At 42.1% G+C, this 26,702-nt stretch overlaps 2 protein-coding genes across 51 annotated transcripts in view; both read left to right on the forward strand.

The window, feature by feature from the left end:
• exoc6 (exocyst complex component 6) overlaps window positions 1–26,350 on the forward strand; it is a 157,940-nt gene extending 131,590 nt beyond the window's left edge. Inside the window, exons 18-21 of the mRNA XM_052509014.1 lie at window positions 2,470–2,543; window positions 3,132–3,244; window positions 22,712–24,868; window positions 25,006–26,350. Of these exons, the coding sequence (XP_052364974.1) occupies window positions 2,470–2,543; window positions 3,132–3,244; window positions 22,712–22,841 (317 nt within the window). The 3' untranslated portion in view covers window positions 22,842–24,868; window positions 25,006–26,350. The remainder of the gene's footprint in view (window positions 1–2,469; window positions 2,544–3,131; window positions 3,245–22,711; window positions 24,869–25,005) is intronic.
• LOC127924356 (periaxin-like) lies at window positions 24,542–26,350 on the forward strand. Of its 50 annotated transcripts, none has more exons than XM_052508988.1 (4): window positions 24,542–24,839; window positions 24,896–24,974; window positions 25,066–25,122; window positions 25,308–26,350. In XM_052508988.1, the coding sequence occupies exons 1-4, from the start codon at window positions 24,542–24,544 to the stop codon at window positions 25,921–25,923; spliced, it is 1,050 nt and encodes a 349-aa protein (XP_052364948.1). In that variant the 3' UTR covers window positions 25,924–26,350. The 50 variants fall into 50 exon arrangements, with proteins under 50 accessions (XP_052364948.1, XP_052364949.1, XP_052364973.1 ...); XM_052508989.1 differs by lacking the exon at window positions 25,066–25,122 and adding an exon at window positions 25,183–25,239; XM_052509013.1 differs by lacking the exon at window positions 25,066–25,122 and having other exon boundaries at window positions 25,300–25,317; window positions 25,395–26,350.
• Window positions 26,351–26,702: the final 352 nt, after the last annotated feature.

The following is a 26,702-nucleotide window of genomic DNA, read 5'->3' on the forward strand; positions in this document are numbered from 1 at the left end:
TTGACCCCAGTAGTCTGACTGTAAACTCCCTGACCTCCTCAGCACTGTGTTGACCCCAGTAGTCTGACTGTAAACTCCCTGACCACCTCAGCACTGTGTTGACCCCAGTAGTCTGACTGTAAACTCCCTGACCACCTCAGCACTGTGTTGACCCCAGTAGTCTGACTGTAAACTCCCTGACCACCTCAGCACTGTGTTGACCCCAGTAGTCTGACTGTAAACTCCCTGACCTCCTCAGCACTGTGTTGACCCCAGTAGTCTGACTGTAAACTCCCTGACCACCTCAGCACTGTGTTGACCCCAGTAGTCTGACTGTAAACTCCCTGACCTCCTCAGCACTGTGTTGACCCCAGTAGTCTGACTGTAAACTCCCTGACCTCCTCAGCACTGTGTTGACCCCAGTAGTCTGGCTGTAAACTCCCTGACCTCCTCAGCACTGTGTTGACCCCAGTAGTCTGACTGTAAACTCCCTGACCTCCTCAGCACTGTGTTGACCCCAGTAGTCTGACTGTAAACTCCCTGACCACCTCAGCACTGTGTTGACCCCAGTAGTCTGACTGTAAACTCCCTGACCACCTCAGCACTGTGTTGACCCCAGTAGTCTGACTGTAAACTCCCTGACCACCTCAGCACTGTGTTGACCCCAGTAGTCTGACTGTAAACTCCCTGACCTCCTCAGCACTGTGTTGACCCCAGTAGTCTGATTGTTAACTCCCTGACCACCTCAGCACTGTGTTGACCCCAGTAGTCTGACTGTAAACTCCCTGACCTCCTCAGCACTGTGTTGACCCCAGTAGTCTGACTGTAAACTCCCTGACCTCCTCAGCACTGTGTTGACCCCAGTAGTCTGACTGTAAACTCCCTGACCTCCTCAGCACTGTGTTGACCCCAGTAGTCTGACTGTAAACTCCCTGACCTCCTCAGCACTGTGTTGACCCCAGTAGTCTGACTGTAAACTCCCTGACCACCTCAGCACTGTGTTGACCCCAGTAGTCTGACTGTAAACTCCCTGACCTCCTCAGCACTGGTTGACCCCAGTAGTCTGTTGACCCCAGTAGTCTGGTTGTAAACTCCCTGACCTCCTCAGCACTGTGTTGACCCCAGTAGTCTGACTGTAAACTCCATGACCTCCTCAGCACTGTGTTGACCCCAGTAGTCTGACTGTAAACTCCCTGACCTCCTCAGCACTGTGTTGACCCCAGTAGTCTGACTGTAAACTCCCTGACCACCTCAGCACTGTGTTGACCCCAGTAGTCTGACTGTAAACTCCCTGACCACCTCAGCACTGTGTTGACCCCAGTAGTCTGACTGTAAACTCCCTGACCTCCTCAGCACTGTGTTGACCCCAGTAGTCTGACTGTAAACTCCCTGACCTCCTCAGCACTGTGTTGACCCCAGTAGTCTGACTGTAAACTCCCTGACCTCCTCAGCACTGTGTTGACCCCAGTAGTCTGACTGTAAACTCCCTGACCTCCTCAGCACTGTGTTGATCCCAGTAGTCTGACTGTAAACTCCCTGACCTCCTCAGCACTGTGTTGACCCCAGTAGTCTGACTGTAAACTCCCTGACCTCCTCAGCACTGTGTTGACCCCAGTAGTCTGACTGTAAACTCCCTGACCACCTCAGCACTGTGTTGACCCCAGTAGTCTGACTGTAAACTCCCTGACCTCCTCAGCACTGTGTTGACCCCAGTAGTCTGACTGTAAACTCCCTGACCTCCTCAGCACTGTGTTGACCCCAGTAGTCTGACTGTAAACTCCCTGACCACCTCAGCACTGTGTTGACCCCAGTAGTCTGACTGTAAACTCCCTGACCACCTCAGCACTGTGTTGACCCCAGTAGTCTGATTGTTAACTCCCTGACCACCTCAGCACTGTGTTGACCCCAGTAGTCTGACTGTAAACTCCCTGACCACCTCAGCACTGTGTTGACCCCAGTAGTCTGACTGTAAACTCCCTGACCTCCTCAGCACTGTGTTGACCCCAGTAGTCTGACTGTAAACTCCCTCGAACCAGGGTCTCTGGAGTGACGCCTCAAGCACTGAGATGCAGTGCCTTAGACCGCTGCGCCACTCAGGAGTCCCTGTGGGCCAGGGCTGTGACAGCTGAGTCACAGGGCTGTGACAGCTGTGTTCCTGGGTGTTTGTGTCTTGGCCTTGTACCTGGTGCTCCCCTGAGGCCCCTCAGGGCCCCTGATGCAGGGTGAACCAGAGTTCATATGTCTCTAAGGAATCTATTGACTTCTCATACAGTAGAGTTCTCCCAGATATACGAGATAGTTTAAGGTTTTTAGGTGATCATGCAGTGTTTTAACCTTAAGTTGACTCTTGTTTTGATTTCATTTATTCCCACTGTAAAGCACTTTATATAAAGGTTGATTTATCCCCAGACAGAGTAAATATAGTTTCTGTAGGCTTATCAGTGACAGCAGGTGGTGATTGACTGTTCCTGTCTCCTCTCCCTGCTCCAGTGTTCGCCAGCTCAGAGCCTGTCCCAGGATTCCAGGGAGACACTTTACAGCTGGCATTCATCGACCTCCGACAGGTAAGCAGTATACCACTCATCCTACTGTTCCCCTGTCCTGTGACCCAACACAACCTCTCCTACAGCCGACTGTTCCCCTGTCCTGTGACCCAACACAACCTCTCCTACAGCCGACTGTTCCCCTGTCCTGTGACCCAACACAACCTCTCCTACAGCCGACTGTTCCCCTGTCCTGTGACCCAACACAACCTCTCCTACAGCCGACTGTTCCCCTGTCCTGTGACCCAACACAACCTCTCCTACAGCCGACTGTTCCCCTGTCCTGTGACCCAACACAACCTCTCCTACAGCCGACTGTTCCCCTGTCCTGTCACCCAACACAACCTCTCCTACAGCCGACTGTTCCCCTGTCCTGTGACCCAACACAACCTCTCCTACAGCCGACTGTTCCCCTGTCCTGTGACCCAACACAACCTCTCCTACAGCCGACTGTTCCCCTGTCCTGTGACCCAACACCCATCCAGGGACCGATCAGGACCGACCCTGCTTAGCTTCAGAGGCCAGCCAGCAGTGGTATGCAGGGTGATATACTGCTGTCTTGTCCCTCACTAACTCCCAGAATATTGTCCTCTCTGTGTGTTGATTCAGCTGCTGGACCTGTTCATGGTGTGGGACTGGTCTACGTACCTGGCTGACTACGGACAGCCCACCTCCAAGTACCTTCGGGTCAACCCCTCCACTGCACTAGCACTTTTGGAAAAGTGAGTACTGCCGATTCTACTGTCTCTACTCAATGTGTAGTCAGTGTGTAGTTCTACTGTCTCAATGTGTAGTCAGTTTGTAGTTCTACTGTCTCAGTGTGTAGTCAGTTTGTAGTTCTACTGTCTCTACTCAATGTGTAGTCAGTTTGTAGTTCTACTGTCTCAATGTGTAGTCAGTTTGTAGTTCTAGTGTCTACTCAATGTGTAGTCAGTTTGTAGTTCTACTGTCTCTACTCAATGTGTAGTCAGTTTGTAGTTCTACTGTCAGTCTGGCCTGTGTCTGTTATCTACATATTCACTACTAGACCTCTTAGTCTGTATCTGTAATCTACATATTCACTACTAGACCTATTAGTCTGTATCTGTAATCTACATATTCACTACTAGACCTCTTAGTCTGTATCTGTTATCTACATATTCACTACTAGACCTCTTAGTCTGTATCTGTAATCTACATATTCACTACTAGACCTCTTAGTCTGTATCTGTTATCTACATATTCACTACTAGACCTCTTAGTCTGTATCTGTTATCTACATATTCACTACTAGACCTCTTAGTCTGTATCTGTAATCTACATATTCACTACTAGACCTCTTAGTCTGTATCTGTATCTACATATTCACTACTAGACCTCTTAGTCTGTATCTGTCATCTACATATTCACTACTAGACCTCTTAGTCTGTATCTGTAATCTACATATCTACATATTCACTACTAGACCTCTTAGTCTGTATCTGTAATCTACATATCTACATATTCACTACTAGACCTCTTAGTCTGTATCTGTAATCTACATATCTACATATTCACTACTAGACCTCTTAGTCTGTATCTGTTATCTACATATTCACTACTAGACCTCTTAGTCTGTATCTGTAGTCTACATATTCACTACTAGACCTCTTAGTCTGTATCTGTAATCTACATATCTACATATTCACTACTAGACCTCTTAGTCTGTATCTGTTATCTACATATTCACTACTAGACCTCTTAGTCTGTATCTGTAGTCTACATATTCACTACTAGACCTCTTAGTCTGTATCTGTAATCTACATATTCACTACTAGACCTCTTAGTCTGTATCTGTTATCTACATATTCACTACTAGACCTCTTAGTCTGTATCTGTTATCTACATATTCACTACTAGACCTCTTAGTCTGTATCTGTTATCTACATATTCACTACTAGACCTCTTAGTCTGTATCTGTTATCTACATATCTACATATTCACTACTAGACCTCTTAGTCTGTATCTGTTATCTACATATTCACTACTAGACCTCTTAGTCTGTATCTGTTATCTACATATTCACTACTAGACCTCTTAGTCTGTATCTGTTATCTACATATTCACTACTAGACCTCTTAGTCTGTATCTGTAATCTACATATTCACTACTAGACCTCTTAGTCTGTATCTGTTATCTACATATTCACTACTAGACCTCTTAGTCTGTATCTGTAATCTACATATTCACTACTAGACCTCTTAGTCTGTATCTGTAATCTACATATTCACTACTAGAACTCTTAGTCTGTATCTGTAGTCTACATATTCACTACTAGACCTCTTAGTCTGTATCTGTTATCTACATATTCACTACTAGACCTCTTAGTCTGTATCTGTAATCTACATATTCACTACTAGACCTCTTAGTCTGTATCTGTAATCTACATATTCACTACTAGACCTCTTAGTCTGTATCTGTAATCTACATATTCACTACTAGACCTCTTAGTCTGTATCTGTAATCTACATATTCACTACTAGAACTCTTAGTCTGTATCTGTAGTCTACATATTCACTACTAGACCTCTTAGTCTGTATCTGTTATCTACATATTCACTACTAGACCTCTTAGTCTGTATCTGTAATCTACATATTCACTACTAGACCTCTTAGTCTGTATCTGTTATCTACATATTCACTACTAGACCTCTTAGTCTGTATCTGTAATCTACATATTCACTACTAGACCTCTTAGTCTGTATCTGTTATCTACATATCTACATATTCACTACTAGACCTCTTAGTCTGTATCTGTTATCTACATATTCACTACTAGACCTCTTAGTCTGTATCTGTAATCTACATATTCACTACTAGACCTCTTAGTCTGTATCTGTTATCTACATATTCACTACTAGACCTCTTAGTCTGTATCTGTTATCTACATATTCACTACTAGACCTCTTAGTCTGTATCTGTAATCTACATATTCACTACTAGACCTCTTAGTCTGTATCTGTTATCTACATATTCACTACTAGACCTCTTAGTCTGTAGTCTGTATCTGTAATCTACATATTCACTACTAGACCTCTTAGTCTGTATCTGTTATCTACATATTCACTACTAGACCTCTTAGTCTGTATCTGTAATCTACATATTCACTACTAGACCTCTTAGTCTGTATCTGTTATCTACATATACACTACTAGACCTCTTAGTCTCACTATCTGTAATCTAGTCTGTATATCTACATATTCACTACTAGACCTCTTAGTCTGTATCTGTATCTACATATTCACTACTAGACCTCTTAGTCTGTATCTGTAATCTACATATCTACATATTCACTACTAGACCTCTTAGTCTGTATCTGTTATCTACATATTCACTACTAGACTTAGTCTCTTAGTCTGTATCTGTAATCTACATATTCACTACTAGACCTCTTAGTCTGTATCTGTTATCTACATATTCACTACTAGACCTCTTAGTCTGTATCTGTAATCTACATATTCACTACTAGACCTCTTAGTCTGTATCTGTAATCTACATATTCACTACTAGACCTCTTAGTCTGTATCTGTAATCTACATATTCACTACTAGACCTCTTAGTCTGTATCTGTTATCTACATATTCACTACTAGACCTCTTAGTCTGTATCTGTTATCTACATATTCACTACTAGACCTCTTAGTCTGTATCTGTAATCTACATATTCACTACTAGACCTCTTAGTCTGTATCTGTTATCTACATATCTACATATTCACTACTAGACCTCTTAGTCTGTATCTGTAATCTACATATTCACTACTAGACCTCTTAGTCTGTATCTGTCATCTACATATTCACTACTAGACCTCTTAGTCTGTATCTGTAATCTACATATTCACTACTATACCTCTTAGTCTGTATCTGTAGTCTACATATTCACTACTAGACCTCTTAGTCTGTATCTGTTATCTACATATTCACTACTAGACCTCTTAGTCTGTATCTGTTATCTACATATTCACTACTAGACCTCTTAGTCTGTATCTGTTATCTACATATTCACTACTAGACCTCTTAGTCTGTATCTGTTATCTACATATCTACATATTCACTACTAGACCTCTTAGTCTGTATCTGTTATCTACATATTCACTACTAGACCTCTTAGTCTGTATCTGTTATCTACATATTCACTACTAGACCTCTTAGTCTGTATCTGTAATCTACATATTCACTACTAGACCTCTTAGTCTGTATCTGTTATCTACATATTCACTACTAGACCTCTTAGTCTGTATCTGTAATCTACATATTCACTACTAGACCTCTTAGTCTGTATCTGTTATCTACATATTCACTACTAGACCTCTTAGTCTGTATCTGTAATCTACATATTCACTACTAGACCTCTTAGTCTGTATCTGTTATCTACATATTCACTACTAGACCTCTTAGTCTGTATCTGTTATCTACATATCTACATATTCACTACTAGACCTCTTAGTCTGTATCTGTAATCTACATATTCACTACTAGACCTCTTAGTCTGTATCTGTTATCTACATATTCACTACTAGACCTCTTAGTCTGTATCTGTAATCTACATATTCACTACTAGACCTCTTAGTCTGTATCTGTAATCTACATATTCACTACTAGACCTCTTAGTCTGTATCTGTTATCTACATATTCACTACTAGACCTCTTAGTCTGTATCTGTAATCTACATATTCACTACTAGACCTCTTAGTCTGTATCTGTTATCTACATATTCACTACTATACCTCTTAGTCTGTATCTGTAATCTACATATTCACTACTAGACCTCTTAGTCTGTATCTGTTATCTACATATTCACTACTAGACCTCTTAGTCTGTATCTGTAATCTACATATTCACTACTAGACCTCTTAGTCTGTATCTGTTATCTACATATTCACTACTAGACCTCTTAGTCTGTATCTGTTATCTACATATTCACTACTAGACCTCTTAGTCTGTATCTGTTATCTACATATTCACTACTAGACCTCTTAGTCTGTATCTGTTATCTACATATTCACTACTAGACCTCTTAGTCTGTATCTGTAATCTACATATTCACTACTAGACCTCTTAGTCTGTATCTGTTATCTACATATCTACATATTCACTACTAGACCTCTTAGTCTGTATCTGTAATCTACATATTCACTACTAGACCTCTTAGTCTGTATCTGTTATCTACATATTCACTACTAGACCTCTTAGTCTGTATCTGTTATCTACATATTCACTACTAGACCTCTTAGTCTGTATCTGTAATCTACATATTCACTACTAGACCTCTTAGTCTGTATCTGTAATCTACATATTCACTACTAGACCTCTTAGTCTGTATCTGTTATCTACATATTCACTACTAGACCTCTTAGTCTGTATCTGTTATCTACATATTCACTACTAGACCTCTTAGTCTGTATCTGTAATCTACATATTCACTACCAGACCTCTTAGTCTGTATCTGTAATCTACATATTCACTACTAGACCTCTTAGTCTGTATCTGTAATCTACATATTCACTACTAGACCTCTTAGTCTGTATCTGTTATCTACATATCTACATATTCACTACTAGACCTCTTAGTCTGTATCTGTTATCTACATATTCACTACTAGACCTCTTAGTCTGTATCTGTAATCTACATATTCACTACTAGACCTCTTAGTCTGTATCTGTTATCTACATATTCACTACTAGACCTCTTAGTCTGTATCTGTTATCTACATATTCACTACTAGACCTCTTAGTCTGTATCTGTTATCTACATATTCACTACTAGACCTCTTAGTCTGTATATCTACATATTCACTACTAGACCTCTTAGTCTGTATCTGTAATCTACATATTCACTACTAGACCTCTTAGTCTGTATCTGTAATCTACATATTCACTACTAGACCTCTTAGTCTGTATCTGTAATCTACATATTCACTACTAGACCTCTTAGTCTGTATCTGTTATCTACATATTCACTACTAGACCTCTTAGTCTGTATCTGTAATCTACATATTCACTACTAGACCTCTTAGTCTGTATCTGTAATCTACATATTCACTACTAGACCTCTTAGTCTGTATCTGTTATCTACATATTCACTACTAGACCTCTTAGTCTGTATCTGTAATCTAGTCATATTCACTACTAGACCTCTTAGTCTGTATCTGTAATCTACATATTCACTACTAGACCTCTTAGTCTGTATCTGTAATCTACATATTCACTACTAGACCTCTTAGTCTGTATCTGTTATCTACATATTCACTACTAGACCTCTTAGTCTGTATCTGTTATCTACATATTCACTACTAGACCTCTTAGTCTGTATCTGTAATCTACATATTCACTACTAGACCTCTTAGTCTGTATCTGTAATCTACATATTCATCTACATATCTACTACATATTCACTACTAGACCTCTTAGTCTGTATCTGTTATCTACATATTCACTACTAGACCTCTTAGTCTGTATCTGTTATCTACATATTCACTACTAGACCTCTTAGTCTGTATCTGTAATCTACATATTCACTACTAGACCTCTTAGTCTGTATCTGTTATCTACATATTCACTACTAGACCTCTTAGTCTGTATCTGTAATCTACATATTCACTACTAGACCTCTTAGTCTGTATCTGTAATCTACATATTCACTACTAGACCTCTTAGTCTGTATCTGTATCTGTATCTACATATTCACTACTAGACCTCTTAGTCTGTATCTGTTATCTACATATTCACTACTAGACCTCTTAGTCTGTATCTGTTATCTACATATTCACTACTAGACCTCTTAGTCTGTATCTGTAATCTACATATTCACTACTAGACCTCTTAGTCTGTATCTGTTATCTACATATTCACTACTAGACCTCTTAGTCTGTATCTGTTATCTACATATTCACTACTAGACCTCTTAGTCTGTATCTGTTATCTACATATTCACTACTAGACCTCTTAGTCTGTATCTGTAATCTACATATTCACTACTAGACCTCTTAGTCTGTATCTGTTATCTACATATTCACTACTAGACCTCTTAGTCTGTATCTGTAATCTACATATTCACTACTAGACCTCTTAGTCTGTATCTGTATCTACATATTATCTAGTCATATTCACTACTAGACCTCTTAGTCTGTATCTGTAATCTACATATTCACTACTAGACCTCTTAGTCTGTATCTGTAATCTACATATTCACTAGACCTCTTAGTCTGTATCTGTTATCTACATATTCACTACTAGACCTCTTAGTCTGTATCTGTTATCTACATATTCACTACTAGACCTCTTAGTCTGTATCTGTAATCTACATATTCACTACTAGACCTCTTAGTCTGTATCTGTTATCTACATATTCACTACTAGACCTCTTAGTCTGTATCTGTTATCTACATATTCACTACTAGACCTCTTAGTCTGTATCTGTAATCTACATATTCACTACTAGACCTCTTAGTCTGTATCTGTTATCTACATATCTACATATTCACTACTAGACCTCTTAGTCTGTATCTGTTATCTACATATTCACACTAGACCTCTTAGTCTGTATCTGTAATCTACATATTCACTACTAGACCTCTTAATCTGTATCTGTTATCTACATATTCACTACTAGACCTCTTAGTCTGTATCTGTAGACCTCTTAGTCTATCATATCTCATATTCACTACTAGACCTCTTAGTCTGTATCTGTAATCTACATATTCACTACTAGACCTCTTAGTCTGTATCTGTAATCTACATATTCACTACTAGACCTCTTAGTCTGTATCTGTAATCTACATATTCACTACTAGACCTCTTAGTCTGTATCTGTAATCTACATATTCACTACTAGACCTCTTAGTCTGTATCTGTAATCTACATATTCACTACTAGACCTCTTAGTCTGTATCTGTTATCTACATATTCACTACTAGACCTCTTAGTCTGTATCTGTCTACATATCTACATATTCACTACTAGACCTCTTAGTCTTATCTGTTATCTACATATTCACTCTAGACCTCTTAGTCTGTATCTGTATCTACATATTCACTACTAGACCTCTTAGTCTGTATCTGTAATCTACATATTCACTACTAGACCTCTTAGTCTGTATCTGTAATCTACATATTCACTACTAGACCTCTTAGTCTGTATCTGTTATCTACATATTCACTACTAGACCTCTTAGTCTGTATCTGTTATCTACATATTCACTACTAGACCTCTTAGTCTGTATCTGTAATCTACATATTCACTACTAGACCTCTTAGTCTGTATCTGTTATCTACATATTCACTACTAGACCTCTTAGTCTGTATCTGTAATCTACATATTCACTACTAGACCTCTTAGTCTGTATCTGTTATCTACATATTCACTACTAGACCTCTTAGTCTGTATCTGTCATCTACATATTCACTACTAGACCTCTTAGTCTGTATCTGACCTCTTAATCTACATATCTACATATTCACTACTAGACCTCTTAGTCTGTATCTGTAATCTACATATTATCTACATATTCACTACTAGACCTCTTAGTCTGTATCTGTAATCTACATATTCACTACTAGACCTCTTAGTCTGTATCTGTAATCTACATATTCACTACTAGACCTCTTAGTCTGTTATCTACATATTCATCTAGACCTCTTAGTCTGTATCTGTATATCTACATATTCACTACTAGACCTCTTAGTCTGTATCTGTTATCTACATATTCACTACTAGACCTCTTAGTCTGTATCTGTAATCTACATATTCACTACTAGACCTCTTAGTCTGTATCTGTAATCTACATATTCACTACTAGACCTCTTAGTCTGTATCTGTTATCTACATATTCACTACTAGACCTCTTAGTCTGTATCTGTAATCTAGTCTGTATATCTACATATTCACTACTAGACCTCTTAGTCTGTATCTGTAATCTACATATTCACTACTAGACCTCTTAGTCTGTATCTGTAATCTACATATTCACTACTAGACCTCTTAGTCTGTATCTGTAATCTACATATTCACTACTAGACCTCTTAATCTGTATCTGTTATCTACATATTCACTACTAGACCTCTTAGTCTGTATCTGTTATCTACATATTCACTACTAGACCTCTTAGTCTGTATCTGTAATCTACATATTCACTACTAGACCTCTTAGTCTGTATCTGTTATCTACATATTCACTACTAGACCTCTTAGTCTGTATCTGTAATCTACATATTCACTACTAGACCTCTTAGTCTGTATCTGTAATCTACATATTCACTACTAGACCTCTTAGTCTGTATCTGTAATCTACATATTCACTACTAGACCTCTTAATCTGTATCTGTTATCTACATATTCACTACTAGACCTCTTAGTCTGTATCTGTTATCTACATATTCACTACTAGACCTCTTAGTCTGTATCTGTAATCTACATATTCACTACTAGACCTCTTAGTCTGTATCTATCTATATCTACTAGATATCTACATATTCACTACTAGACCTCTTAGTCTGTATCTGTTATCTACATATTCACTACTAGACCTTAGTCTTAGTCTGTATCTGTATCTACATATTCACTACTAGACCTCTTAGTCTGTATCTGTAATCTACATATTCACTACTAGACCTCTTAGTCTGTATCTGTTATCTACATATTCACTACTAGACCTCTTAGTCTGTATCTGTAATCTACATATTCACTACTAGACCTCTTAGTCTGTATCTGTAATCTACATATTCACTACTGTATCTGTAATCTACATATTCACTACTCAGACCTCTTAGTCTGTATCTGTTATCTACATATTCACTACTAGACCTTAGTCTTAGTCTGTATCTGTAATCTACATATTCACTACTAGACCTCTTAGTCTGTATCTGTTATCTACATATTCACTACTAGACCTCTTAGTCTGTATCTGTATCTTATCTACATATTCACTACTAGACCTCTTAGTCTGTATCTGTAATCTACATATTCACTACTAGACCTCTTAGTCTGTATCTGTAATCTACATATTCACTACTAGACCTCTTAGTCTGTATCTGTAATCTACATATTCACTACTAGACCTCTTAGTCTGTATCTGTAATCTACATATTCACTACTAGACCTCTTAGTCTGTATCTGTAATCTACATATTCACTACTAGATTCTTACTACTAGACCTCTTAGTCTGTATCTGTTATCTACATATTCACTACTAGACCTCTTATTCTGTATCTGTTATCTACATATTCACTACTAGACCTCTTAGTCTGTATCTGTTATCTACATATTCACTACTAGACCTCTTAGTCTGTATCTGTAATCTACATATTCACTACTAGACCTCTTAGTCTGTATCTGTTATCTACATATTCACTACTAGACCTCTTAGTCTGTATCTGTTATCTACATATTCACTACTAGACCTCTTAGTCTGTATCTGTAATCTACATATTCACTACTAGACCTCTTAGTCTGTATCTGTAATCTACATATTCACTACTAGACCTCTTAGTCTGTATCTGTAATCTACATATTCACTACTAGACCTCTTAGTCTGTATCTGTTATCTACATATTCACTACTAGACCTCTTAGTCTGTATCTGTTATCTACATATTCACTACTAGACCTCTTAGTCTGTATCTGTTATCTACATATTCACTACTAGACCTCTTAGTCTGTATCTGTAATCTACATATTCACTACTAGACCTCTTAGTCTGTATCTGTTATCTACATATCTACATATTCACTACTAGACCTCTTAGTCTGTATCTGTTATCTACATATTCACTACTAGACCTCTTAGTCTGTATCTGTTATCTACATATTCACTACTAGACCTCTTAGTCTGTATCTGTAATCTACATATTCACTACTAGACCTCTTAGTCTGTATCTGTTATCTACATATTCACTACTAGACCTCTTAGTCTGTATCTGTAATCTACATATTCACTACTAGACCTCTTAGTCTGTATCTGTAATCTACATATTCACTACTAGACCTCTTAGTCTGTATCTGTTATCTACATATTCACTACTAGACCTCTTAGTCTGTATCTGTAATCTACATATTCACTACTAGACCTCTTAGTCTGTATCTGTTATCTACATATTCACTACTAGACCTCTTAGTCTGTATCTGTTATCTACATATTCACTACTAGACCTCTTAGTCTGTATCTGTAATCTACATATTCACTACTAGACCTCTTAGTCTGTATCTGTAATCTACATATTCACTACTAGACCTCTTAGTCTGTATCTGTAATCTACATATTCACTACTAGACCTCTTAGTCTGTATCTGTTATCTACATATCTACATATTCACTACTAGACCTCTTAGTCTGTATCTGTAATCTACATATTCACTACTAGACCTCTTAGTCTGTATCTGTTATCTACATATTCACTACTAGACCTCTTAGTCTGTATCTGTTATCTACATATTCACTACTAGACCTCTTAGTCTGTATCTGTTGTCTACATATTCACTACTAGACCTCTTAGTCTGTATCTGTAATCTACATATTCACTACTAGACCTCTTAGTCTGTATCTGTTATCTACATATCTACATATTCACTACTAGACCTCTTAGTCTGTATCTGTTATCTACATATACACTACTAGACCTCTTAGTCTGTATCTGTAATCTACATATTCACTTTCTTTTTCTCTTGTCTACTTGATCTTTGATCCTCTACCATGCAGAGTCTACAGGGGGTATGTTACACATTCTGGCTTATTTGTTTCTTCCCATAGTCTGGTGTCCATTGGGTTAGGGTCATTTACACCGTATGGGTTAGGGTCATTAACACCGTATGGGTTAGGGTCATTAACACCGTATGGGTTAGGGTCATTAACACCGTGTGGGTTAGGGTCATTAACACCGTATGGGTTAGGGTTATTAACACCGTATGGGTTAGGGTCATTAACACCGTATGGGTTAGGGTCATTAACACCGTATGGGTTAGGGTCATTAACACCGTATGGGTTAGGGTTATTAACACCGTATGGGTTAGGGTCATTAACACCGTATGGGTTAGGGTTATTAACACCGTATGGGTTAGGGTCATTAACACCGTATGGGTTAGGGTCATTAACACCGTATGGGTTAGGGTTATTAACACCGTATGGGTTAGGGTCATTTACATCGTATGGGTTAGGGTCATTAACACCGTATGGGTTAGGGTTATTAACACCGTATGGGTTAGGGTCATTTACATCGTATGGGTTAGGGTCATTAACACCGTATGGGTTAGGGTTATTAACACCGTATGGGTTAGGGTCATTTACATCGTATGGGTTAGGGTCATTTACACCGTATGGGTTAGGGTCATTAACACCGTATGGGTTAGGGTCATTTACACCGTATGGGTTAGGGTCATTTACACCGTATGGGTTAGGGTCATTAACACCGTTAACATATTCACCGTATGGGTTAGGGTCATTAACACCGTATGGGTTAGGGTCATTTACACCGTATGGGTTAGGGTCATTTACACCGTATGGGTTAGGGTCATTAACACCGTATGGGTTAGGGTCATTTACACCGTATGGGTTAGGGTCATTTACACCGTATGGGTCAAGGGTCATTAACACCGTATGGGTTAGGGTCATTTACACCGTATGGGTTAGGGTCATTTACACCGTATGGGTCAAGGGTCATTAACACCGTATGGGTTAGGGTCATTTACACCGTATGGGTTAGGGTCATTTACACCGTATGGGTTAAGGGTCATTTACACCGTATGGGTTAAGGGTCATTTACACCGTATGGGTTAGGGTCATTAACACCGTATGGGTTAAGGGTCATTAACACCGTATGGGTTAAGGGTCATTAACACCGTATGGGTTAGGGTCATTAACACCGTATGGGTTAGGGTCATTAACACCGTATGGGTTAGGGTCATTTACACCGTATGGGTTAGGGTCATTAACACCGTATGGGTTAGGGTCATTAACACCGTATGGGTTAGGGTCATTAACACCGTATGGGTTAGGGTCATTAACACCGTATGGGTTAAGGGTCATTAACACCGTATGGGTTAGGGTCATTAACACCGTATGGGTTAGGGTCATTCATTAACACCGTGTGGGTTAGGGTCATTAACACCGTATGGGTTAGGGTCATTTACACCGTATGGGTTAGGGTCATTAACACCGTATGGGTCATTTTACCGGGTCATTTACACCGTATGGGTTAGGGTCATTTACACCGTATGGGTTAGGGTCATTAACACCGTATGGGTTAGGGTCATTAACACCGTATGGGTTAGGGTCATTTACACCGTATGGGTCAAGGGTCATTTACACCGTATGGGTCACCGTATGGGGTCATTTACACCGTATGGGTTAGGGTCATTAACACCGTATGGGTTAGGGTCATTAACACCGTATGGGTTAGGGTCATTAACACCGTATGGGTTAGGGTCATTAACACCGTATGGGTTAGGGTCATTAACACCGTATGGGTTAGGGTCATTTACACCGTATGGGTTAGGGTCATTTACACCGTATGGGTTAGGGTCATTTACACCGTATGGGTTAGGGTCATTAACACCGTATGGGTTAGGGTCATTAACACCGTATGGGTTAGGGTCATTTACACCGTATGGGTTAGGGTCATTTACACCGTATGGGTTAGGGTCATTTACACCGTATGGGTTAGGGTCATTTACACCGTATGGGTTAGGGTCATTAACACCGTATGGGTTAGGGTCATTTACACCGTATGGGTTAGGGTCATTAACACCGTATGGGTTAAGGGTCATTAACACCGTATGGGTTATGGGTTCATTAACACCGTATGGGTTAGGGTCATTAACACCGTATGGGTTAGGGTCATTAACACCGTATGGGTTAGGGTCATTAACACCGTATGGGTTAAGGGTCATTAACACCGTATGGGTTAGGGTCATTTACACCGTATGGGTTAGGGTCATTTACACCGTATGGGTTATGGGTTAGGGTCATTAACACCGTATGGGTTAGGGTCATTTACACCGTATGGGTTAGGGGGTCATTAACACCGTATGGGTTAGGGTTATTTACACCGTATGGGTTAGGGTCATTTACACCGTATGGGTTAGGGTCATTAACACCGTATGGGTTAGGGTCATTAACACCGTATGGGTTAGGGTCATTTATACCGTATGGGTTAAGGGTCATTTACACCGTATGGGTTCAAGGGTCATTTACACCGTATGGGTTAGGGTCATTAACACCGTATGGGTTAGGGTCATTAACACCGTATGGGTTAGGGTCATTAACACCGTATGGGTTAGGGTCATTAACACCATATGGGTTAGGGCCATTAACACCGTATGGGTTAGGGCCATTTACACCGTATGGGTTAGGGTCATTTACACCGTATGGGTTAGGGTCATTTACACCGTATGGGTTAGGGTCATTTACACCGTATGGGTTAGGGTCATTAACACCGTATGGGTTAGGGTCATTTACACCGTATGGGTTAGGGTCATTTACACCGTATGGGTTAGGGTCATTAACACCGTATGGGTTAGGGTCATTAACACCGTATGGGTTAGGGTCATTTACACCGTATGGGTTAGGGTCATTTACACCGTATGGGTTAGGGTCATTAACACCGTATGGGTTAGGGTCATTTACACCGTATGGGTTAGGGTCATTTACACCGTATGGGTTAGGGTCATTAACACCGTATGGGTTAGGGTCATTAACACCGTATGGGTTAGGGTCATTTACACCGTATGGGTCAAGGGTCATTTACACCGTATGGGTTAGGGTCATTTACACCGTATGGGTTAGGGTCATTAACACCGTATGGGTTAGGGTCATTTACACCGTATGGGTAAGGGTCATTTACACCGTATGGGTTAGGGTCATTTACACCGTATGGGTAAGGGTCATTTACACCGTATGGGTTAGGGTCATTTACACCGTATGGGTTAGGGTCATTAACACCGTATGGGTTAGGGTCATTAACACCGTATGGGTTAAGGGTCATTTACACCGTATGGGTTAGGGTCATTAACACCGTATGGGTTAGGGTCATTTACACCGTATGGGTTAGGGTCATTTACACCGTATGGGTTAGGGTCATTTACACCGTATGGGTTAGGGTCATTTACACCGTATGGGTTAGGGTCATTAACACCGTATGGGTTAGGGTCATTAACACCGTATGGGTTAGGGTCATTAACACCGTATGGGTTAGGGTCATTTACACCGTATGGGTTAGGGTCATTTACACCGTATGGGTTAGGGTCATTTACACCGTATGGGTTAGGGTCATTAACACCGTATGGGTTAGGGTCATTAACACCGTATGGGTTAGGGTCATTAACACCGTATGGGTTAGGGTCATTTACACCGTATGGGTTAGGGTCATTAACACCGTATGGGTTAGGGTCATTTACACCGTATGGGTTAGGGTCATTAACACCGTATGGGTTAGGGTCATTTACACCGTATGGGTCAAGGGTCATTTACACCGTATGGGTCAAGGGTCATTAACACCGTATGGGTTAGGGTCATTAACACCGTATGGGTTAGGGTCATTTACACCGTATGGGTTAGGGTCATTTACACCGTATGGGTTAGGGTCATTTACACCGTATGGGTTAGGGTCATTTACACCGTATGGGTTAGGGTCATTTACACCGTATGGGTTAGGGTCATTTACACCGTATGGGTTAGGGTCATTAACACCGTATGGGTTAGGGTCATTAACACCGTATGGGTTAGGGTCATTTACACCGTATGGGTTAGGGTCATTTACACCGTATGGGTTAGGGTCATTAACACCGTATGGGTTAGGGTCATTTACACCGTATGGGTTAGGGTCATTAACACCGTATGGGTTAGGGTCATTTACACCGTATGGGTTAGGGTCATTAACACCGTATGGGTTAAGGGTCATTTACACCGTATGGGTTAGGGTCATTTACACCGTATGGGTTAGGGTCATTTACACCGTATGGGTTAGGGTCATTAACACCGTATGGGTTAGGGTCATTAACACCGTATGGGTTAGGGTCATTTACACCGTATGGGTTAGGGTCATTAACACCGTATGGGTTAGGGTCATTAACACCGTATGGGTTAGGGTCATTTACACCGTATGGGTTAGGGTCATTAACACCGTATGGGTTAGGGTCATTTACACCGTATGGGTTAGGGTCATTTACACCGTATGGGTTAGGGTCATTAACACCGTATGGGTTAGGGTCATTAACACCGTATGGGTTAGGGTCATTTACACCGTATGGGTTAGGGTCATTTACACCGTATGGGTTAGGGTCATTTACACCGTATGGGTTAGGGTCATTTACACCGTATGGGTTAGGGTTATTTACACCGTATGGTTAGGGTCATTAACACCGTATGGGTTAGGGTCATTAACACCGTATGGGTTAAGGGTCATTAACACCGTATGGGTCAAGGGTCATTTACACCGTATGGGTTAAGGGTCATTAACACCGTATGGGTTAGGGTCATTTACACCGTATGGGTAAGGGTCATTTACACCGTATGGGTTAGGGTCATTTACACCGTATGGGTTAGGGTCATTAACACCGTATGGGTTAGGGTCATTAACACCGTATGGGTCAAGGGTCATTTACACCGTATGGGTTAAGGGTCATTAACACCGTATGGGTTAGGGTCATTTACACCGTATGGGTTAGGGTCATTTACACCGTATGGGTTAGGGTCATTTACACCGTATGGGTTAGGGTCATTAACACCGTATGGGTTAGGGTCATTAACACCGTATGGGTTAGGGTCATTAACACCGTATGGGTTAGGGTCATTAACACCGTATGGGTTAGGGTCATTAACACCGTATGGGTTAGGGTCATTAACACCGTATGGGTTAGGGTTATTAACACCGTATGGGTTAGGGTCATTAACACCGTATGGGTTAGGGTCATTAACACCGTATGGGTTAGGGTCATTAACACCGTATGGGTTAGGGTCATTAACACCGTATGGGTTAGGGTCATTTACACCGTATGGGTTAGGGTCATTTACACCGTATGGGTTAGGGTCATTTACACCGTATGGGTTAGGGTCATTTACACCGTATGGGTTAGGGTCATTTACACCGTATGGGTTAGGGTCATTAACACCGTATGGGTTAGGGTCATTAACACCGTATGGGTCAAGGGTCATTTACACCGTATGGGTCAAGGGTCATTAACACCGTATGGGTTAGGGTCATTAACACCGTATGGGTTAGGGTCATTTACACCGTATGGGTTAGGGTCATTTACACCGTATTGGTTAGGGTCATTTACACCGTATGGGTTAGGGTCATTAACACCGTATGGGTTAGGGTCATTTACACCGTATGGGTTAGGGTCATTAACACCGTATGGGTTAGGGTCATTAACACCGTATGGGTTAAGGGTCATTTACACCGTATGGGTTAGGGTCATTTACACCGTATGGGTTAGGGTCATTTACACCGTATGGGTTAGGGTCATTTACACCGTATGGGTTAGGGTCATTTACACCGTATGGGTTAGGGTCATTAACACCGTATGGGTTAGGGTCATTAACACCGTATGGGTTAGGGTCATTAACACCGTATGGGTTAGGGTCATTAACACCGTATGGGTTAGGGTCATTAACACCGTATGGGTTAGGGTCATTTACACCGTATGGGTTAGGGTCATTAACACCGTATGGGTTAGGGTCATTAACACCGTATGGGTTAGGGTCATTAACACCGTATGGGTTAGGGTCATTAACACCGTATGGGTTAGGGTCATTAACACCGTATGGGTTAGGGTCATTTACACCGTATGGGTTAGGGTCATTTACACCGTATGGGTTAGGGTCATTAACACCGTATGGGTTAGGGTCATTAACACCGTATGGGTTAGGGTCATTAACACCGTATGGGTTAGGGTCATTAACACCGTATGGGTTAGGGTCATTAACACCGTATGGGTTAGGGTCATTAACACCGTATGGGTTAGGGTCATTTACACCGTATGGGTTAGGGTCATTTACACCGTATGGGTTAGGGTCATTAACACCGTATGGGTTAGGGTCATTAACACCGTATGGGTTAGGGTCATTAACACCGTATGGGTTAGGGTCATTAACACCGTATGGGTTAGGGTCATTAACACCGTATGGGTTAGGGTCATTAACACCGTATGGGTTAGGGTCATTAACACCGTATGGGTTAGGGTCATTTACACCGTATGGGTTAGGGTCATTAACACCGTATGGGTTAGGGTCATTAACACCGTATGGGTTAGGGTCATTTACACCGTATGGGTCAAGGGTCATTAACACCGTATGGGTTAGGGTCATTTACACCGTATGGGTTAGGGTCATTTACACCGTATGGGTTAGGGTCATTAACGTATGGGTTAGGGTCACCGTATGGGTTAGGGTCATTAACACCGTATGGGTTAGGGTCATTAACACCGTATGGGTTAGGGTCATTTACACCGTATGGGTTAGGGTCATTTACACCGTATGGGTTAGGGTCATTTACACCGTATGGGTTAGGGTCATTTACACCGTATGGGTTAGGGTCATTAACACCGTATGGGTTAGGGTCATTAACACCGTATGGGTTAGGGTCATTAACACCGTATGGGTTAGGGTCATTAACACCGTATGGGTTAGGGTCATTAACACCGTATGGGTTAGGGTCATTAACACCGTATGGGTTAGGGTCATTAACACCGTATGGGTTAGGGTCATTAACACCGTATGGGTTAGGGTTATTTACACCGTATGGGTTAGGGTCATTAACACCGTATGGGTTAGGGTCATTAACACCGTATGGGTTAGGGTCATTAACACCGTATGGGTTAGGGTCATTAACACCGTATGGGTTAGGGTCATTAACACCGTATGGGTTAGGGTCATTAACACCGTATGGGTTAGGGTCATTAACACCGTATGGGTTAGGGTCATTTACACCGTATGGGTTAGGGTCATTAACACCGTATGGGTTAGGGTCATTAACACCGTATGGGTTAGGGTCATTTACACCGTATGGGTCAAGGGTCATTAACACCGTATGGGTCAAGGGTCATTAACACCGTATGGGTTAGGGTCATTTACACCGTATGGGTTAGGGTCATTTACACCGTATGGGTTAGGGTCATTAACACCGTATGGGTTAGGGTCATTAACACCGTATGGGTTAGGGTCATTTACACCGTATGGGTCAAGGGTCATTAACACCGTATGGGTTAGGGTCATTTACACCGTATGGGTTAGGGTCATTTACACCGTATGGGTTAGGGTCATTAACACCGTATGGGTTAGGGTCATTAACACCGTATGGGTTAGGGTCATTAACACCGTATGGGTTAGGGTCATTAACACCGTATGGGTTAGGGTCATTAACACCGTATAGGGTCATTAACACCGTATGGGTTAGGGTTATTAACACCGTATGGGTTAGGGTCATTAACACCGTATGGGTTAGGGTTATTAACACCGTATGGGTTAGGGTTATTTACACCGTATGGGTTAGGGTCATTAACACCGTATGGGTTAGGGTCATTAACACCGTATGGGTTAGGGTCATTAACACCGTATGGGTTAGGGTCATTTACACCGAGTGGGTTAAGGGTCATTTATCAAATCAAATCAGTCTCTATTCTTTAAGTGGGCAATAAGCCAAAACCCTGCAGCTCCTCCATCCAACAGTCTGTGGTTTGATGTTTCTCCCTCTCTTCCTCTCTCTTCCTCCCTCCCTCTCTTCCCCTCTCTTCCCCCCTCCCTCCCTCCCTCCCTCCCTCTCTTCCTCTCTCTTCCCCTCTCTTCCTCTCTCTTCCTCTCTCTTCCTCTCTCTTCCCCTCTTTTCCCCTCTCTTCCCCTCTTCCCCTCTCTTCCTCTCTTCTCTCTTCCCCTCTCCCCCCTCTCTTCCCCTCTTTCCCCTCTTTTCCCCTCTTTCCCCTCTCTTCCCCTCTTCCCCTCCCCTCCCTTCCCCTCTTTCCCTCTCTTTCCCTCTCTTTCCCTCTCTTCCCCTCTCTTCCCCCTCCCTCCCTCTATCCCCTCTCTTCCCCTCTCTTTCCCTCTCTTTCCCTCTCTTCCCCTCTCTTCCCCTCTCTTCCCCTCTCTTCCCCTCTCTTCCCCCCTCCCTCCCTCTATTCCCTCTCTTCCACTCTTCCCCCCTCCATCTCTCTTTATCTCCTTTGCTCTCTTCCATCTCTCTCTCTCTCTCTCCTCCAGAATGAAGGACACCAGTAAGAAGAACAACATATTTTCTCAGTTCAGGAAGAATGACCGAGACAAACAGAAGCTGATTGAGACGGTGGTGAAACAGCTGAGGAGCCTGGTCAATGGGATTCAACACTCCTAGAACACACACACAGATGGACAGAGACACACACACACCAACCAGCCATGTCTCAACACTCCTAGAACACACACACAGATGGACAGAGACACACACACACCAACCAGCCATGTCTCAACACTCCTAGAACACACACACAGACGGACAGACAGACAGACAGACAGACAGAGACACACACACACACAGAGACACACACACACACACACACACAGACAGAGACACACACACACACACACACCAACCAGCCATCACCTTTCAGTTTCACCAGATTCCATGCATCGTGTAAATAAAGAGAAGACACACACACACACACACACACACACACACGAGACATCAAGCTAAAACAGTTTCTCTGTCAGTACTGAGAAAAAGAGTGAAATGTTTGAAATGTATTTTTGAAAGCCTACTATGTTTTGTATATAGTGAGAGTGCAGTGATTTGTATCACCACGGTGATGTAAGGAATGTAAAGATGGCATCTCAGATGAAGACTGGACAGGAAACTGATGTTCACTGGGTGAAGTGGCCCAGATAGGGGACTGAGCCATGAAGTATAGGCTCCAATCGCCCGAGCCCTATCCGCCCTGCTCTAAAGTAGTGCACTATATAGGGAATAGGACCCTGTTCTAAAGTAGTGCACTATATAGGGAATAGGGCCCTGCTCTAAAGTAGTGCACTATATAGGGAATAGGGCCCTGGTCTAAAGTAGTGCACTATATAGGGAATAGGACCCTGTTCTAAAGTAGTGCACTATATAGGGAATAGGGCCCTGTTCTAAAGTAGTGCACTATATAGGGAAGAGGGCCCTGGTCTAAAGTAGTGCGCTATATAGGGAATATGACCCTGTTCTAAAGTAGTGCACTATATATGGAATAGGGCGCTGGTCTAAAGTAGTGCACTATATAGGGAATAGGGCCCTCCTCTAAAGTAGTGCACTATATAGGGAATAGGGCCCTGGTCTAAAGTAGTGCACTATATAGGGAATAGGGCCCTGGTCTAAAGTAGTGCACTATATAGGGAATAGGACCCTGTTCTAAAGTAGTGCACTATATAGGGAATAGGACCCTGGTCTAAAGTAGTGCACTATATAGGGAATAGGGCCCTGCTCTAAAGTAGTGCACTATATAGGGAATAGGACCCTGTTCTAAAGTAGTGCACTATATAGGAATAGGACCCTGTTCTAAAGTAGTGCACTATATAGGGAATAGGATCCTGGTCTAAAGTAGTGCACTATATAGGGAATAGGACCCTGTTCTAAAGTAGTGCACTATATATGGAATAGGGCGCTGGTCTAAAGTAGTGCACTATATAGGGAATAGGACCCTGCTCTACAGTAGTGCACTATATAGGGAATAGGACCCTGGTCTAAAGTAGTGCACTATATAGGGAATAGGACCCTGGTCTAAAGTAGTGCACTATATAGGGAATAGGACCCTGCTCTAAAGTAGTGCACTATATAGGGAATAGGACCCTGTTCTAAAGTAGTGCACTATATAGGGAATAGGGCCCTGCTCTAAAGTAGTGCACTATATAGGGAATAGGACCCTGTTCTAAAGTAGTGCACTATATAGGGAATAGGGCCCTGCTCTAAAGTAGTGCACTATATAGGGAATAGGGCCCTGGTCTAAAGTAGTGCACTATATAGGGAATAGGACCCTGTTCTAAAGTAGTGCACTATATATGGAATAGGGTGTGATTTGGGACATGTCCTGGAAGATCTCTACATCGCTCCATAATGCAGTACTGGGTGGAGTTAGTTTCTACTGTAAATATATTGGAGAATATTTAACACTACAGAGAATCACGCTGGTTGGGTCACAAATGTCGTCATATTTCCACAGGGCTCTGGTCAATGGCAGGGATTCACTCTCTCCCTGTCTCTGCCAGTCATTCAGCTCTCTCCCTGTCTCTGCCAGGCATTCAGCTCTCTCCCTGTCTCTCCCTGTCTCTGCCAGTCATTCAGCTCTCTCCCTGTCTCTGCCAGTCATTCAGCTCTCTCCCTGTCTCTGCCAGGCATTCAGCTCTCTCCCTGTCTCCCTGTCTCTGCCAGTCATTCAGCTCTCTCCCTGTCTCTGCCAGGCATTCAGCTCTCTCCCTGTCTCTGCCAGGCATTCAGCTCTCTCCCTGTCTCTGCCAGGCATTCAGCTCTGTCTCTGCCAGGCATTCAGCTCTCTCCCTGTCTCTGCCAGGCATTCAGCTCTCTCCCTGTCTCTCCCTGTCTCTGCCAGGCATTCAGCTCTCTCCCTGTCTCTCCCTGTCTCTGCCAGGCATTCAGCTCTCTCCCTGTCTCTCCCTGTCTCTGCCAGTCATTCAGCTTTCTCCCTGTCTCTCCCTGTCTCTGCCAGGCATTCAGCTCTCTCCCTGTCTCTCCCTGTCTCTGCCAGGCATTCAGCTCTCTCCCTGTCTCTCCCTGTCTCTCCCTGTCTCTGCCAGTCATTCAGCTTTCTCCCTGTCTCTGCCAGTCATTCAGCTCTCTCCCTGTCTCTGCCAGTCATTCAGCTTTCTCCCTGTCTCTGCCAGTCATTCAGCTCTCTCCCTGTCTCTGCCAGGCATTCAGCTCTCTCCCTGTCTCTGCCAGTCATTCAGCTCTCTCCCTGTCTCTCCCTGTCTCTGCCAGGCATTCAGCTCTCTCCCTGTCTCTCCCTGTCTCTGCCAGTCATTCAGCTTTCTCCCTGTCTCTCCCTGTCTCTGCCAGGCATTCAGCTCTCTCCCTGTCTCTCCCTGTCTCTCCCTGTCTCTGCCAGGCATTCAGCTCTCTCCCTGTCTCTGCCAGGCATTCAGCTCTCTCCCTGTCTCTCCCTGTCTCTGCCAGGCATTCAGCTCTCTCCCTGTCTCTCCCTGTCTCTGCCAGGCATTCAGCTCTCTCCCTGTCTCTGCCAGGCATTCAGCTCTCTCCCTGTCTCTCCCTGTCTCTGCCAGGCATTCAGCTCTCTCCCTGTCTCTCCCTGTCTCTGCCAGGCATTCAGCTCTCTCCCTGTCTCTGCCAGGCATTCAGCTCTCTCCCTGTCTCTCCCTGTCTCTGCCAGTCATTCAGCTTTCTCCCTGTCTCTCAAAATGACCTGCATAAACATGGTTCCATTGTTTAAACCCAGTACAGGACAGAGAGCTTTGTTAATTTACACCCAAAATCATGTTTTTTTTTTTATTAGCTAAATCAATTTCTTGCATCCCAAATTCTAGTTGTTTTTGTTCCTCAGGTTAAATGAAAGCTTTTGGTTGTCAAATGCTTTAGATTCTACCGCTAAGACATTTCAAACAGCAATAATGATCTCATCCACCTGCAGGTTCTGCTTAAAGGACGACTTCTGTCTCACATCTGAATTCACATGTCATAGTTATGGTTTTTAATCTGCTTTTTAACAGGCATTTTGCCCTGAATAGCTATTATTTCAGTTAGCCTTTATTTAATCTTAATAGTTGCTTGTAAATGTCCTTGTACATACTGCATATTTTGTAAAGAAAGTAAGAATGCGGTTTAATTCTGTTACGAATAAAAGGAGTTTGTTGTTCTGAGATGCATCTCTTAAATCTAAAATATGTACAAATTTCAATTTGTCTTTCAAATGAATTAAATTATAACTGCTATTAGTCAATACATCACCTGGTGAGAAATGTCATTTTTCTCCATTTTGTTTGTTTGTTTCTAGTGTCAGAGTCAAAACAGAAATCCAGTTGAATAACCCGCTCAACATTCCAAAGGGAAATGAACTGAGTGTTGGTAAGGATGGAGGGGTGGGAAAGGGAAATGAACTGAGTGTTGGTAAGGATGGAGGGGCGGGAAAGGGAAATTAACTGAGTGTTGGTAAGGATGGAGGGGCGGGAAAGGGAAATGAACTGAGTGTTGGTAAGGATGGAGGGGTGGGAA

This window comes from Oncorhynchus keta, unplaced genomic scaffold, assembly GCF_023373465.1.
Source record: "Oncorhynchus keta strain PuntledgeMale-10-30-2019 unplaced genomic scaffold, Oket_V2 Un_contig_3979_pilon_pilon, whole genome shotgun sequence".
Lineage (NCBI taxonomy): Eukaryota > Metazoa > Chordata > Actinopteri > Salmoniformes > Salmonidae > Oncorhynchus > Oncorhynchus keta.

Excerpts from the sequence above, each read along its gene's own strand:
- LOC127924356 (XM_052508963.1), top strand. The coding sequence starts at position 24,542 with ATGTCCTGGAAGATCTCTACATCGCTCCATAATGCAGTACTGGGTGGA. Across the intron at positions 24,840-24,924 it reads AGTCATTCAGCTCTCTCCCT|CTCTCTCCCTGTCTCTGCCA; the intron begins GTCTCTGCCAGG and ends CCAGGCATTCAG. Across the intron at positions 24,946-24,997 it reads TCTCTCCCTGTCTCTGCCAG|GCATTCAGCTCTCTCCCTGT; the intron begins GCATTCAGCTCT and ends TGTCTCTGCCAG.